Source organism: Oenanthe melanoleuca, chromosome Z, assembly GCF_029582105.1.
Source record: "Oenanthe melanoleuca isolate GR-GAL-2019-014 chromosome Z, OMel1.0, whole genome shotgun sequence".
In the NCBI taxonomy this organism is placed as follows: Eukaryota; Metazoa; Chordata; class Aves; order Passeriformes; family Muscicapidae; genus Oenanthe; species Oenanthe melanoleuca.
Genome location: NC_079362.1, coordinates 46,250,100 through 46,264,803, shown reverse-complemented (window position 1 = coordinate 46,264,803; position 14,704 = coordinate 46,250,100). Strand labels below are relative to the sequence as shown.

The 14,704-nt window shown below is 36.2% G+C and overlaps 1 protein-coding gene across 10 annotated transcripts in view; it reads right to left on the bottom strand.

Moving 5' to 3' along the window:
* The window catches only part of MPDZ (multiple PDZ domain crumbs cell polarity complex component), an 88,761-nt gene that overhangs the window by 33,535 nt on the left and 40,522 nt on the right, over positions 1-14,704 (bottom strand). For 3 of the 10 annotated variants that reach the window (XM_056513839.1, XM_056513840.1, XM_056513845.1), the window contains exons 18-23: positions 12,576-12,692; positions 9,891-10,049; positions 6,785-7,072; positions 5,753-5,876; positions 3,256-3,454; positions 370-411 (exon numbers count right to left, since the gene is read on the bottom strand). In XM_056513839.1, coding sequence (XP_056369814.1) covers positions 370-411; positions 3,256-3,454; positions 5,753-5,876; positions 6,785-7,072; positions 9,891-10,049; positions 12,576-12,692 — 929 coding nt within the window. The remainder of the gene's footprint in view (positions 1-369; positions 412-3,255; positions 3,455-5,752; positions 5,877-6,784; positions 7,073-9,890; positions 10,050-12,575; positions 12,693-14,704) is intronic. The other 7 variants (XM_056513844.1, XM_056513846.1, XM_056513849.1 and 4 more) reach the window with 3 other exon arrangements.

Genomic DNA, 14,704 nt, shown 5'->3' with positions numbered 1-14,704 from the left:
CTCTGAGCACATCTTGGGTGGCTGTCATAGATGAAATTTTAAAATATTAACAATAATTTTTTTAGAATACAGGTATTTTCATTCCAGACTATGATGTGTGATCAATCTTCAAGTTTAAAGCCATATATAAATATGTAATACAATTATACACATAGAGTTGGATCTTTTTTAATGAAAAAAAAATATATATACATAACCACATGTGCAGCCACAGGTGCATGCACACACAAACATACATGAAAAGAAAGAATATGTACCTATATCTGGATATATCCCTGACATTGCTATTGATGTCATAAAGCATGGAATGATTTTACAGACAAGTTGCAACACAGAGCCATAATGAGTTTCTGAATTGCCAATACTCACACATAACAGAGGGCCTGATCATCAGCAGGTGCTGGAGAAGATCTAGAATGTGAAGCATACGATGCAGCATCTTTTTACAATGGTATTAATTAATATCAATGTCTCATGCTGAATGCGAGAGGCATACTTATGTATGAGTACCAGTATGAGCTGGATTATTTTTTCTTCATTTCCTTTTTTTTTTGTCCTGTTCCACCTCCACTTCATCTACATTTAACCCAGAAAACATATGCTTTTATTGTCTATAGGAGTGATTATTAGGAGCCATGGAAAATGGAATTGCAGTCTCTCTTATTTCTTGATCAGGAATTCATCCCCCTGTTCAGTCAGGTGAATTCTAATTCAGCTTTATAATTGTCTGACAGATATTACAAGCAGCTGCTGCTGAGCACAAGACACTGGCTTTATTACAGAAATATAAGACCTCCTGGCAAGGTAGAGTGAGAAGTGAAACAGAATGCATTTGGTAGGGCCACACATCTGGTTTTTTACAAACAGACGGGAAAATAATTAAATACACAACTCTGGAACTCAGACTGCTGGTTCTCAAACTGTTCAAAACCAATATCCTTTAATAGAATTAAATAATGCTTTTACACAGCCAGTAAGAACACCTTGGTGTTTTCTCTGCAAATACTATTTGCTACTGTTTGAAATGCAGCTTTGGACACAAAATACATATGCTTAATCACTTTTTGGAAATACCCTGCAAGCTCAAAAAAAAACTCAGTCTAAAAGTTAAGGGGTAAACTTTACAGTAAAGACTAAGAGGAATGATATCTAGTTGGTCACGTATGAGTGCTAGCTTACTCTTGTTTTCTAAGGAAGACACCAAAGAGATTCAACTTAAATCTTTGAAATGATGGCCCCAAAATCAAAAATGCTGCAGGGTGATGTGCCACATTAGCTCCGAACTGATAAATATGGGAGAGGAACAGCAAATATAAAGAACTATCTTAACATGAAGCTCCTCATATCCAAATTTGTGATTTGGGGTTTTATCTGCATGTTTGTATCATAAGATTTTTCTGGGATCCTGTACTGCTCCCTCAAGATAAAAATTAAAGAAAAGTTTGATTATGCTGAATAGTTTTACAGCAAAATTATGTAGTTCCAAAAATGCTATAATTTTTCTTGCAAGACTCCTTTAGAAGCTACCAAAAGATATGGTTTTTCTGTTTCTAAGGTGGAGAAGCTGGTTTCATTTTAAAACTTGTCATAGGAATGCAACAAAGAACAGAAATACAAAACAAAAGACAAAAATTTTGAGTAAGAATATGAATAGCAACTGCCCCTTTTCTGAAATATCTTTTAGAAATGGGATGCATTTTTCTCTGGAAAATTTGAATATCCACATCTAAGGCAAGATTTTACTATTTCCAACATATAAAAGAATATATGCAAAAGAATACCACTAGAAAACAAAACTTGTAGTCATACAGCAAAAAATATTGCAGCTATAATGGGATAAGTATAAATAATGAACACACCTATATTTGATCAAGAACTGCAGCACTAAAAAAAGACTCCTCATAGAAGAATGGTGCTGCAGCATTTGTGTCTCTAAGCAGATGTACACACACATGCACATACAATCAATTTCAATCATGACAGTAGCTAGTCACAGTTTGGAAGCCTACAGTAATAACCAATGTCACACACTTTATCAACACTGACTTGCTTATATTCCTGACAGCATTAACAATAATTTAATTCATTACATGATCATATCCCTTTATTGAAACAAGCCTACATTAAATCATAATCTTAAATTCATGACAGCAATGGGGCAGGCAAGTAAACCTAGTACCAATAGTGAAGGTACTTTGCCCACCTGCTCCCAAAATACTAGGTCTCTTGCAAGCTAGAATACTTCTGTGTGCAGAAGGCCCTACTGTCCATTCTGAACTCAGTTAAGTTAAGTTACCCTTAACCACATTGGGACTGAACTGATTCTTTCAAGGTCACCCTCTCAAATAAGTAGAGGTTTCTCTTACCAAAAACTCCATTAATCCATTTCCATATCTGACCCACTCAATGTTACCACAGGGTAAAGAGAAAGCCACTAGGTTTTGAAGCTGTAAACTCAGCATTGGTGTGTCTACAGTTCCACCCACATCTTCAGGAACAGTCTTATTTCCAGATGGTGCTTGTGAGCAATGTTAATTCCACAACTACAGCAACTAGAAAGATTTGTGCTTTAAGGCAGTTAAAATGTTGTAAATTAAGTAAACCTGAGAAGAAGAAACTTTCTCAAGTAGATTTCTCAAAACTTGTATTCATTATTGGAAATTTAAATTAAAACAACTACTACCAAGAGCAGATAGTTATGCACAACAGTAACAGTTCATTCATATGTACCAATAAAAAATTGGAGGTGACTACAAAAAACAGTGTGTTTCTACTGCTTGTCATACTGAAATGTTTTAAGCATTAATTTTCTGCATTAAGATCGTATTTCATACTTTCTATTTGGCACCCAAATCCAAAACCCATTAAAAAAACTGAACGAAATTACTTGTGCAATGGCCAGGACAGTCCACCTTCAAGAAGCACAAACATCTTGAGAAAATTGTAAAAGAGTCATCCTATGAATGCAAAATTCTGTCTAATCCTACTCTTTCAATAAAACTAGGCAGAGCAGTAATAATGATGATCCTCATGAAAGTGATTTCTAAGAATATCTGAAGCTTCTCACACAAATGATCTCGTCTTTGAAATCCACGGAAATGTAATCTGTAGATTAATTATCCATCTGATGCTGCAACTTAAAGGTAAATTGATGTGTAATAACAGCATTTTCATTTTAAATACCTGCATGATTTAAAAAAAAAAAAATTGATTATCAGTTTTTTCCTACCATAATTCATAACTAGTTTTACCTACTTTATGTCTGGTCCAATGAGTGAATGTCGTCTCAGCATAGCCCGGGCTTGTGCATTGGTTAAGTTAGTGGTTGACTCTTCATTAATGGACAGGATGCAGTCCCCCACACCAATCCGTCCATCACGACTTATTGAGCCTCCATGGATAACACTGCGAACTATCATTCCCAAACCATCTTTATTGGAACTTACTGTCATCCCTACAGTAAAACACATGAAACAGTTAATGTCTTTGAGCCACAGCTCTGGATACCAAAATAAAGAAATGCAACCTGGAGCAGGAAAGGAATAGTCAGCTGACCTACCAGTATCACCAAGCCTATATATGTTGCTCTTACTCTCCCCCTTTGAGACAGCAACTACAAATCACAATCACAGCAACTTTACCTTGTTGTCAGTTCACATACATAGCTCAATACAAGAAAAATTAAAACTATGGAATATTTAAGCAAAAAATATGAAAGATAATGAATTTGCTTTAAAACTATCTAAAATCATCACTCTTCTAATGGTTCATTGAGTTTATACACATTTCCCTCGTGTTTATGACAACTCTCTTTGGAAAGAAAGTGAAATGATTAAACAGGTAGTTAATAGGCCAAAATATATACATGCTTATTTTCAACAGAAAGCATGAATCAGATCCCAATGAGATGGTGGCTTGCCTTCCCACTCTCCTATGTGAGCCATAGCTCAGACCCAGAAGAGTATCCTGTCTTCTGTGAAAGCCAGCATAATGCTAATGGATATAGCCCAATATTTTAGTGAAATCAGTATTGTACCTGTGGCACAGAAGGATACTGCTTCTTAATATTATCCACTTTCTTTCCAGTAATGGGAAATAAGACATGTATGCTCTTGGCCCCTCCTCTCCCATGGGGAACCTATAGGGACTGACTTATGATGGTCTTCATGTGTCATCCTGACTCTTCTTACACACGAGTTGTCACTGTTATCTTCAGGCAGTTGGTGTACATGAAACAGACCCTAGTAACAGTTTGAGGAAAAACTTATTTCTTCACTAAGGCAGTGGAAAGTGCAGGGCTGGAACACTTGAATTCCACCCAATGGACTTCCACTATCTTAATACTGCTTAATAAAAATTTTATTTTTCTGAAATGTAGTTTGAAATTCTGAACCTAACCTTGCTGTTTGGTTAAGATAGCAGCATACATTACTATCTACTATCTACTACTGAGTGTAGTGTAACAGCTCTTTAGGAAAACATCACACATACAACAGACTCCCTTTCCCTTTTTCTATGCTGACATCATTACAGATCCACAAGGATGATGTCACACTTTGGACACCTACAGCTTCAGGTTAAAAATGCAAATGTCACTGTAAAGTTGAAATTTTTTGCAGGACAATGGCATGTCAGCTCTTCTGCATTTGGGTGCCTCTCATTGTTTAAAAAACCACAGTCAAAATGTTAGAGTGTCAGCAGTGGCTAGCATTAAAGAGCTGCTGTAAAGTATGGGTGACATAGGGACATTAAGAAGGAAAAAAGAAGTGCCAGTTCTTAACTCTCAAGTATTTAATTGATGCAGCTCCAGCTTTCAACATCATTCATAGTTCTTGACTTAGATGGTTTTTTAAAAATGAAAGGTAAAAACAGTACAGCCATGTGTGCAAATTGGTCACTGTGTCCAGGCTGCTTCCCAGGCTAGAGCACACTCACACTGGAAGAAAAATGCTAGTCAAAAGCCAGAAAAAAATAAACATTCACATTTGTATTTTGTACATATCAAGACCAGTCTTATTTTTTCTGCATAAAATGTCTGCCCATATGGACCCTGCCCCAAGTTTGTATTTTCATGCCATATTATGCTTGACATGAAATTTGCTTTGATGTTCACTGCACTTAAAATACTCGTACACATAAATGAAAATCAACTACACTGACTTAAGAGTTTATTGCAAAGAAAACTTTTTTTTACAAAATCAAGATGCTTCAAAATGCACTGTGACCTGCAGTTTATACAGCCTGGCAATGAAGCCAGTAAAGGCAGCAGTTAACCAAGCCTCCTATAAGATAAACCTTATACCCATATCAGCCTTTTCTACTTGTTTAGCCCATTTTGACCATCCTCAGGAAGAAAGACCATTCTGTGTTTACAAATATTTGAAAGTCTCATCTGCAGCTCTTTGACCATAGTGTTCTTCTAGAGCATTCCTTGGCTATATCTTGTTTTTTCACTATATTAGTGCATTGAAAAGCAGTGCATTAAAATTGTTCTGTTAATATTTAGGAAAGACTAAACTCCTTTATGGGATAACAAATTCTCAGTGAGACTGCACATTTCACTTTTGTGCTCACAGTGACAGGAAACGGATCCAGTGCCATCACAGTCAAACAGCGAAAGAGCAGCAAAGAATTAATATCTTGTCCCCACTAAATGGAAAATATTTAGTTTTTACTAACAAAACATGGAACATACAAAGGAACCCAACAGCCATATTCTTGAAGAGTTTACAAAAAAAGTTCACTAACTTACCTAGGCTTGAATTGCCTTTTGCAATACTGATAGTCTTCTCATACATGTTTTTGACTGAATTTGAGAGTGTGGAACTTCCCTCCAAAGATAGTGGGCATCTCTTTTCCATTAAAAGCAATTGATCCTAATGTAAGGGAAAACAACACCAGTTCTGATTACCAACATAAAAATATGATGGGTCATACTGATCTCAACTCCTTTTGCCTTACACAAAAGCGATTAACGTAATTAAGTCAGATTCTGTATACAGACTTTGGAAAAGTTAATTCATCAAAGATCAAACTAGCATCACTATTTCTGTTTTCATTCAGGCAATATACCAAATCTATCACAAAGCATGGTTTTAATTTAGGGACGTCGAAATTAGTAGAAGGAATTGAAGGGCTTCAGATTAATTCACTACAGATATTTGACAACTGGCAGTACTAAAGTAACAAATTTTCTAGGAAATTACAGCTCTTTTAAGCATTTCTCAATAAATGACTGAACGCAATAAATAAGAAACACGTGTTACAGTGACTGCCATATAAAGGAAAATTAGGTTTGCCCACTGCAGCATCACAGGTCAGTTTGCAAGCTGAACTGCACAGGCTTGCAAGAACACCATGATGGTAAGACACTCACACCAGCCCCGCTTGGCTTCCTAGGCCTGATTCCAGCTGTGCACCTTGCAGTCATGCCCCTGTGAAAGTTAACAAGAGCTAAGAAAACTCCCCTCTCCTGCCCAGGGGGTACACTGTGGTCCAGCAGTACCTAATGATGCAAGGCCTGAGAAGACTTGGATATACCTTGCACTGTCAACCTCCAAGAAAATACTATCTTGATGACATAAATTATGTCCTATTTTAGAAAGGTCTGTATCCTAAAGTTTTGATGTGATCTAATACATCTGAAGGACATTAATAACCAAAGAAATAGACACAGCTAATGGCCTGTGACAATTTCTGCAGGAAATTCTTTGGTGTAATTACAGGCTTCTTGTATGTTTTGTTAAAATTATTATTAAAAAAAAAGAAAGGCAAATAACTTTACTTTTTCATTGGGATCAAGCTGTGTGGTGGTAGCAAGGCTTGTGTTTAGTACAATTTCTGATGCTGTCTGACATCCAGTCCACGTTGCTGCATTTTCACTTTCATTTTGGTTGATATCCGAAACCTCCAGAGTCAGAAGATCTGTATTAGTAAAATCATTTGCAGTTTCCAGGCTACTGTCCGCTACAGACTTTTCATCTCTCAGTCTCTGATTCAGATTCATGTTGTACAGATTCTTCTCAGATACATGGAAATCAGCTGCAGCATTTGGGCATTCCTCTCCAACAGACTGTTCAACACAGGAGACAATGAACAATCACCATTCATTTGCAGTATAATTCAAAACCACGTCATGCTAAAACCTTAAACAAAACTAATCTCACGGAATTTAAACATACTACTGATCAGCAAGATCAACCTCACTGCAATTCCCTAAAAGCATTCATTCTACTATAAAATGAACTTGAGTTTTCAGACAATTTTGTCTGCTGAATAATACCAGAGATCAGTAAAATAAGTTACTAGCTCTATCTTGAATGACTACAGTAAGTTTTTAAAATTCAAGCATCCACTTGTTTTTCTGTGAAAACTGAAAGAACTTTGCAAGACTAATGTATTTAATTTCAGCATACTCAGCAAGCAAAGAGGAATTTCAGGCAGCTCAGACAATAAGAACACAATATTATCATCCATTTAACTGAACAGAAACATATTAAGATTTCTCTTCCTCAAAAAGTGACAAGTAAAAACTTGGTCAAGCCTCAGCAAAAGGTCAATGTGGGGAATTTGAAGTGTGACAACAATGAAATACAATAATACAATTGCAAAAGCTTAACACTTAATAATTATTGCAAAGCTACCAGTTATGGCTGCATTAGTAGGACTAAGTTCTCTATATATTTGTTTAGACTTCCAAGATTCTGAGGCCCTGCCTTTGAAATGTTTCAAAGTATTTCAATAATTACAACATTATGGAAAAGACAAAAAACTTCAAATTTTCTCTAACTGACCTTTTAAAGTAAGTTATTTTAAAAACATGTAGGCCATTACGTTTTAAAAAGATGTATCAAGGACTTATAAGTTTAAGACTTAGAGGCTCTGTATGAATATTAGGGATCTTTTTCTGAAATGCAATAAAAACTCAAAATCAACTACCTCTATCTGTCTTAGTTGTTATCCACTGGTCCTATTACTTGTTCTATTGCTTCTCCAAAAAGCTGGGGAGACATGCTTCCCAGGATTTGGGGAAATTCTGCAACATTTTGTCTCAAGAGCTTTACAATTCATTTTTGTCAACTTTGATGAAGTGCATACATGCTTGTTCTGTCCCCAGACAAAAATCAAAAAAAGTCTTACCAGTAAATAAGTGGTTTAAGTAACAGCTGAGAAGATAATTGAGCAGAGCCTAAATACAACTAATCTGCATGATATAATCAATGACATAATTGCCTACCTTTTTGAGAACAGAACACGATCCTATAATCTATTTAAATTATTTGATAAGGTTTCAAATTCAGGGACATCTACTTTTAAGTCTGTTTTGTACCCATTTCCAGATCAGAAAAAACAAGCTCAAATCATACTCAACATTTATTTCATATGCCATATACATGTTGCATCATATACTCATTTTTATTTTTATTTCACTTAAGGAAAAGCCAATGCAGTAATTTTTAAGGACAAACACAATTCCAGGAATTCATAACTACAGTTATATGTGGCCTCACTAGAGCATCTGCATTATTTTAAGTATGTTCTCCAATACCTATTTTAAATGTGACACCAAAGTGCCACTCAGAACCTACCAACTGCCCTGTAGCCAGAAATAGCTAAAATATCTCTGCGTTAATCACAGCATCATATGGTGATATTTTAATCTTATTGCATTTCACTAGCTTCAAAAGTCTTAACGAATGGACAGATTTTCCCACTAAGTTTGCTTTTTGAATCATGAATAGGTTACTTGATAAGAACTTAATACTCACTTCACACTGGTGTACAGAGATGAACACTGAAAAGTCAGGACCATGGTATTTTAAAAGTATGCAAACCAAAGCTATCTTTAAGTCAATGGTGAAAATAACTAAACACTTTCTAGAGCGTCAGTGTGATATATAATGTAAATCCAGTCTCTATCTCACAAAACACTCCTAAGCATGCAAAATGCATAATCCACTTAAGTAACAATTACAGAGTTAAACAATGCAAGCTGTCCCACTGGCACAGCAGAGATGTGCTCTTCTGTGGATTAGGAGAAACCATTAGAAGATGAATGTAGCTTTCTAACCAGCACCTCATAAGGGCTAAACATGTTCCAGAAAGGTTAACGGGAGTTACTGCACTCAGTTGCGGCAGAAAAAGCAGCAGCTACTCTATTCAAGACCACAGACTGAAAACCCAGTGGTTTTCAATGAAGAATGCTAGCAGAATGGAATTGGAAAGCTCTAGGTTAGCAAAATAGATCTAAAGATTTAAAAGAAAAAAAAGAACATGAAAAATCATGGAAAGAAAGAAAATACAATCAGGTCATTGGTCATTGGTATGTGACCAAGAACCAAAAAAGCTACTGATCTTCTTAATACTCTTAAATAAATCTATTTTTTGCTTTATCTCAAATTTATTAGCAGGGTTTATATATGGGTTTACTTATAATTACAGCATCAATAGGAAAACTTCATTCAAAACCACAGAAACATACTAATTATGAAGCACAAAAGCAAAAATCGGGATGAAAATTTACTCTTGCTCATCATACTAAAATCTAGAGCAACAGAGCAATTTTGTGCTACCACTCTTTACTATGCCTAGAATGACCATTTTATTTTTCTAGCAAACTGCTCCACCAGACCTTTTCTACTACAAACATTTCATCATACCCTGGCTAAATCATGCTCCATCTTGCAAAAATCCAAGCTTTGTGCCTTCTATTTGCCTCTCTCTTCAACAAAGACATGTGAAATACATCAGCACTACTCAAAACAAAATTTTACCTTGGTAGCAAATACAGCATTTTGAACCAGGATGACACAGATTTATATCTGATAATACACAGCCTGCTCACACTTAAAATCAAAGCATGCCATCAATAAAACCACCCCGGATTTTACCTTTGGAGTTGATAATGGAAGAGAGAAGCTGTTGTTCACCTCACCGCTACAGGCACTGCCATGCAGAGCTGTCACTGAATCCTGGAAGACGTCTCTCTCTAGAGAATACTGTGATTCAAAGGTGGACTCATCCGCTAGATCTGCCTCGCCAGAGTCCACCTAACAACAAAAGCAATTCAATCAGCCAGGCTGTTGCCATCACACCACATAAGCCCCAAACACATGCACACCAGCCACTACACACTGATACTTTTCTTCTTTTTTGTTCCATGTTTTAGATTGAAATTGAATTTGCACAGTGCAGTAGGAAAATTTTTCTGCTTACAGTAAATCTGTGCTACTACTTCTTCAAAGGTTGCAAAGAATATCTGAAGTAAAGCAAGAGTCTGAACCAGAGTAAATTGTGAGGCTGAGGCACGCTCATGACTAGTAATAGAAGTACAGCAGAAGTTAGGGAAAATTCTTCTGTACTTCTTGATGCCTATATTTTGATTTCTTTGGGCCTTTTATTTTCTTTTTAATTTTCTTTTACAAAAATTAGCACAGAAAAAATTGAGCTTCACTTGTGCCACATGTCAAGAATGTTCCCTTGATTCAACTTCTTTGGCTCAGTTATTTTCATACTCTTTTAGAAACAATGTAGAAACTTTACAGTGCTTTACAGTGCATTTATATGAAAAATTAATACGTAATTTTTTTAACAGATTTTTAAATTACTTTGCTTTTGACAAGCTTACTATGGGCATTCCTATATTTCTATTTCTCTTATATGAGAAATAAAATTGTTAAGAGTTTCAGACATTGATATGGGTAGTTTTTTAACCTTTCTTTAATGAAATATTTTTTCCATGACTCATATTTTTAAAAATATTTTATTCTAAAGAATAAAATCCCTAAAATCCCTAATTTATGGTGCTTCATACACCACACTTTGATTATTATTTCATCTCTCCAGCAGAGCTCAAGAACATAGTGCAGGCTAACAAAAATGATCCGGGTTAAGAGCCATGTCCGTATCATAAACTGTATGAAGCAGATGAGTGCACCCATCTACAGAGATGGGATCTAAGTTGTTTTTCAGACCCTGTGGTTAATCATATTCTGAATCCACTATAGCAGTAGTAACAATCTGCAGTAATTCAACGCATTTATTCCTTTTCAAGGTAAAAAGGAATTTTTAAAAATTATTTCAAGCCTATAGATTTAAATGCTAATCCAAACTGCTTCTTTGCTGTAAATTACTCTCAGCTCATCTTCTTGAAAATATGTATTTGTTTTACCAAAGCTATGCCCCAAAAAAAAGTATTGTGAAAATTCAGGACATATATGTAAAATCTGAGTTCAGATCTGTCTATGAAAAACTGTATCTCATATGTGCACTCTCAAAACATATCTTCAACTGGGTGACTGCACATTTAGTTTCCTATTTTGCACATTAAATTAGACAACTGACAAACTTGATTGACAATTTTATTATGTCATGTATTTTCATTACTTTTTTTCACAAGTTTTTTTAAATAGGAACCACAGATGGAAGTAAAATTTTTTGTATAGTTTTAATCCGATAATTTCAACACATCTTTCTTTAATTAAAGGTTATTTAGAATATAAAACTCATGCTTCTTGTCAATAATTGGAGCCAGATAAATACTATTACCTAACTGCTAAAGGTAACAAACTGAAGAATTAAAAATATGCAGCCTTGTTAAAAGGCAAGTTATTAAGCCAGCTTGTCACGGGCAAATGTGAAAAAAAAAAAAACAAAACAACAAACCTCCTGGAAGCAGCAATGCAGAGATTATCTCCTAGACAGGATTAATTTTAGGTTTTTGTTGAATTTTGGGGTTTTGTCTAATGAACTAAGTTCTGTTGTTTAGAAGCTGCTTCCCTTCTCAAGTCTCCAGAAAATGAGGGCCGAATAATTTCAACAGCAGACCCAGATCAGAACAAACAACCACGAGAATACACACTTGGAATATATACATATACATGTGTATTCTAGGTTGGTTGTTTTATTTTGTGGGAGGAGGGGTTGGGGTTTTTTTTTTTTTTGCTTTTTTGTAGTGCCCTAGTTCCTGTGTCTTTTTTAATCTGAGTTCTTATTGTTAACTTCTGGGCTATGTAAGGCACTGAATGCTCAGGTAAGCCGCATTGTTTGTACAAGTGAACACCTTTTGACCTTGTAAATCTCATAATCACTGATTGATGCTGAAGGCTGAAGAATATTATTAGGAGGAAGTATTTGCAGCTTTTGAAGACAGACATTGTTCTTTGTAAGGCTGGATTACATCAAAAAGGGAATATGAAAAACTTTCCACAGTAAAGTGATGCACTGTGATACATAGAAAAGTAAGCACATGAACATTACTCTAAAAAGGTGAGATTTCCAAAGAACTGCTCAGTGCATGCAAGGACAAGTGGATAGCCGTGCACTTCTGAAAAACATTAAAAAAAAAAATTCTTTTCCTCAGCAACTAACATATCATAGGCCAGGTTCACAGCTCATGCAGGAAGCCGTAATCTCTACATGTCAGTTTCTACAAAGTCAGAATCCATCCCACCTACAGTGGATGAGTAATGTGGAGACAGCAAACACCAAAAAATAAGCATGGACAGTGACAAGGCAACCCCTTTCACTACAAAATGCAAAGATTGAAAAAATCTGTGGTAAGTTGGGCCACTAACCAGAGCCAGCTCAGCATGGAAGAGGGCTGCATCAGCTGGCCCCTCCTCCTCAAGTGACTGGGCAGTGTAGAAAAAGCAATCTTCCTTAGCAGAGACATAGCCCTCCTCAGGTGAAAGCTGCAGAAAGAACGAAGCTCTGAGTCGGATGAGTGGCCTGGACACAGCAGGTGCAGAGTGCATTCTGCAAGGGGGCAGGGGGCTGTTTAGAAAGGCAAATGGATTCCAAATGCAGCAAAGAGATAATTTCAATCACAATCACAGTATTCAGTGGGTAAGGAGACAATTTCTTTTTTCAAATGTACCTGAATTGATTCAGCTTCACATCTCATTCTGAAACCTCAAATAATGAAAAAGGCCTGTCCAGGTATACCAAAAAACCTACAACATGGTCTAGGCTCCTTTTCAATCTCTGGTCTTAATAAAGACATACTGAAACTGCCATTGCACCTGCCAACAGAGAAAGAGCCTAACTGGAGAGGTCTTTATAATCTTGCTAGCCACAGAGCAAACCTGCTTGCTGGTAGGAAGACTTCTATTTTATGTTTGACTTATGTTGACTTCTGTTTTATGGTTGTATCTGTCAGCCTCTAAAGGAAAAAAAAAAATTCTGACTATAAACCAATAGTTTTGTCCAACATAATTTGATAGTAGGTGTATTTGTCCAGTATTGCAAAAAAAGCAGGGATTATTGTTTAATTATTTGGCAAGCATAATATATGAAATATTGAAGTGCAATGCTATATGTAGACAATTTTTGGGAACAGAAACAAAACCCCCGTGCATTTTCTCTTTTAGAGTGCCATGTTCTAGAGTATGAAGTTTGATTGCAATTAATATGGAGTCTCCAATGAAAAAAAATAATCTAGCAGAGCAAGTTAAAACGTACTCTCTTACTATGAAAAGCGAAGTTTCTGGGAACTTAACCAACAGTTATTCCCTCCCACTCTCCCACAAAGATCTGCTAAGAATGAAAATTTGGTATCTACATCCATAAGGGTTACAATACTATCAATTCATGGAAAGCAAAAAATGAACCCCTAATATGGTGCTTGGGCTTACTAACATAGAGAGAGCTATCTTCCTTGTATGTATGAACCAATGCCATTCTACTGATTTGAATTTAACCCATTAGGGATGTTGTTCACTAGCGTTCTTACTGCTACACTATCTCAGTGACTATTTCAGTGATCTTTAACCTTCTTTTTCTTTTTTGAATTGTTCCAGATTACCTTATAAAACCAAGCCTGAAATAACCAGTTAGATGTATACAAACTGAAGACTACACACTATTACATAAACAAAGTGCACTGTTTAAATACAAAATTTGCATAGATACTTGTGAGGGACTGGAATGTTAAGGGTCAATGTGTGAAACACTTGCAGAAGCAGCAGGTGCTTTGCTGACCAAAGTAACCACACAGGTGCAGAGGGAGTGAACACCCACCACCTGAGTCTACAAGCTGGGTTTTGAGCCACATAAGGCAAGAGGCTGGTAAAAAGCAAATCCTATGAGGTGGGATAGTGCTTTTTATCATGACCACGGTCCTTTCACAAGTGGCTCAGGTATGAAAACCCCTGTGGAGATGTGAAGGCACACTCAGACAAAGCCTTCAAAGTATTCCTGCCTTCTCATGGACTATAATTGGCTCAACTATGCTAACCTGAGAGGAAGCTGCAACATCTCTTAGGAGTCATAAACCATTAAAGACAGAAATGCCTCGTTATCTGTGGTGCTACATGAGACATTGTAAAGCTCTCTACCACAAGGGAGGTACTTGGGCATTCTCATCTAGCCTGAGAGTGTATTAACTTACTGAACTTTGTGTCTCATGGATTTTCCCCATCCCAGGTGGATCAAGACTGTGGCCAGTGCTTTGAAGGGGCATTGAAATTGCAACAATCAAGTCTTGTCACTGGATGCATGGGTGGCAACTACATACCCTTCTACTCTTACCCTGTCTTCTTTCTTTTCCCATATACATTTTCTGAAGTGTTATTTTTTCTGCTTTTATATTGTTGCATTTCTAACCAAAATGCCTACATTTTAAAATTTGCCAAGTATTATTTAATCTTAATGTTCTAAAGTTTGCAAGTAAAATTTGTTATTGAACCTCTTGCAAGTTTTGCTG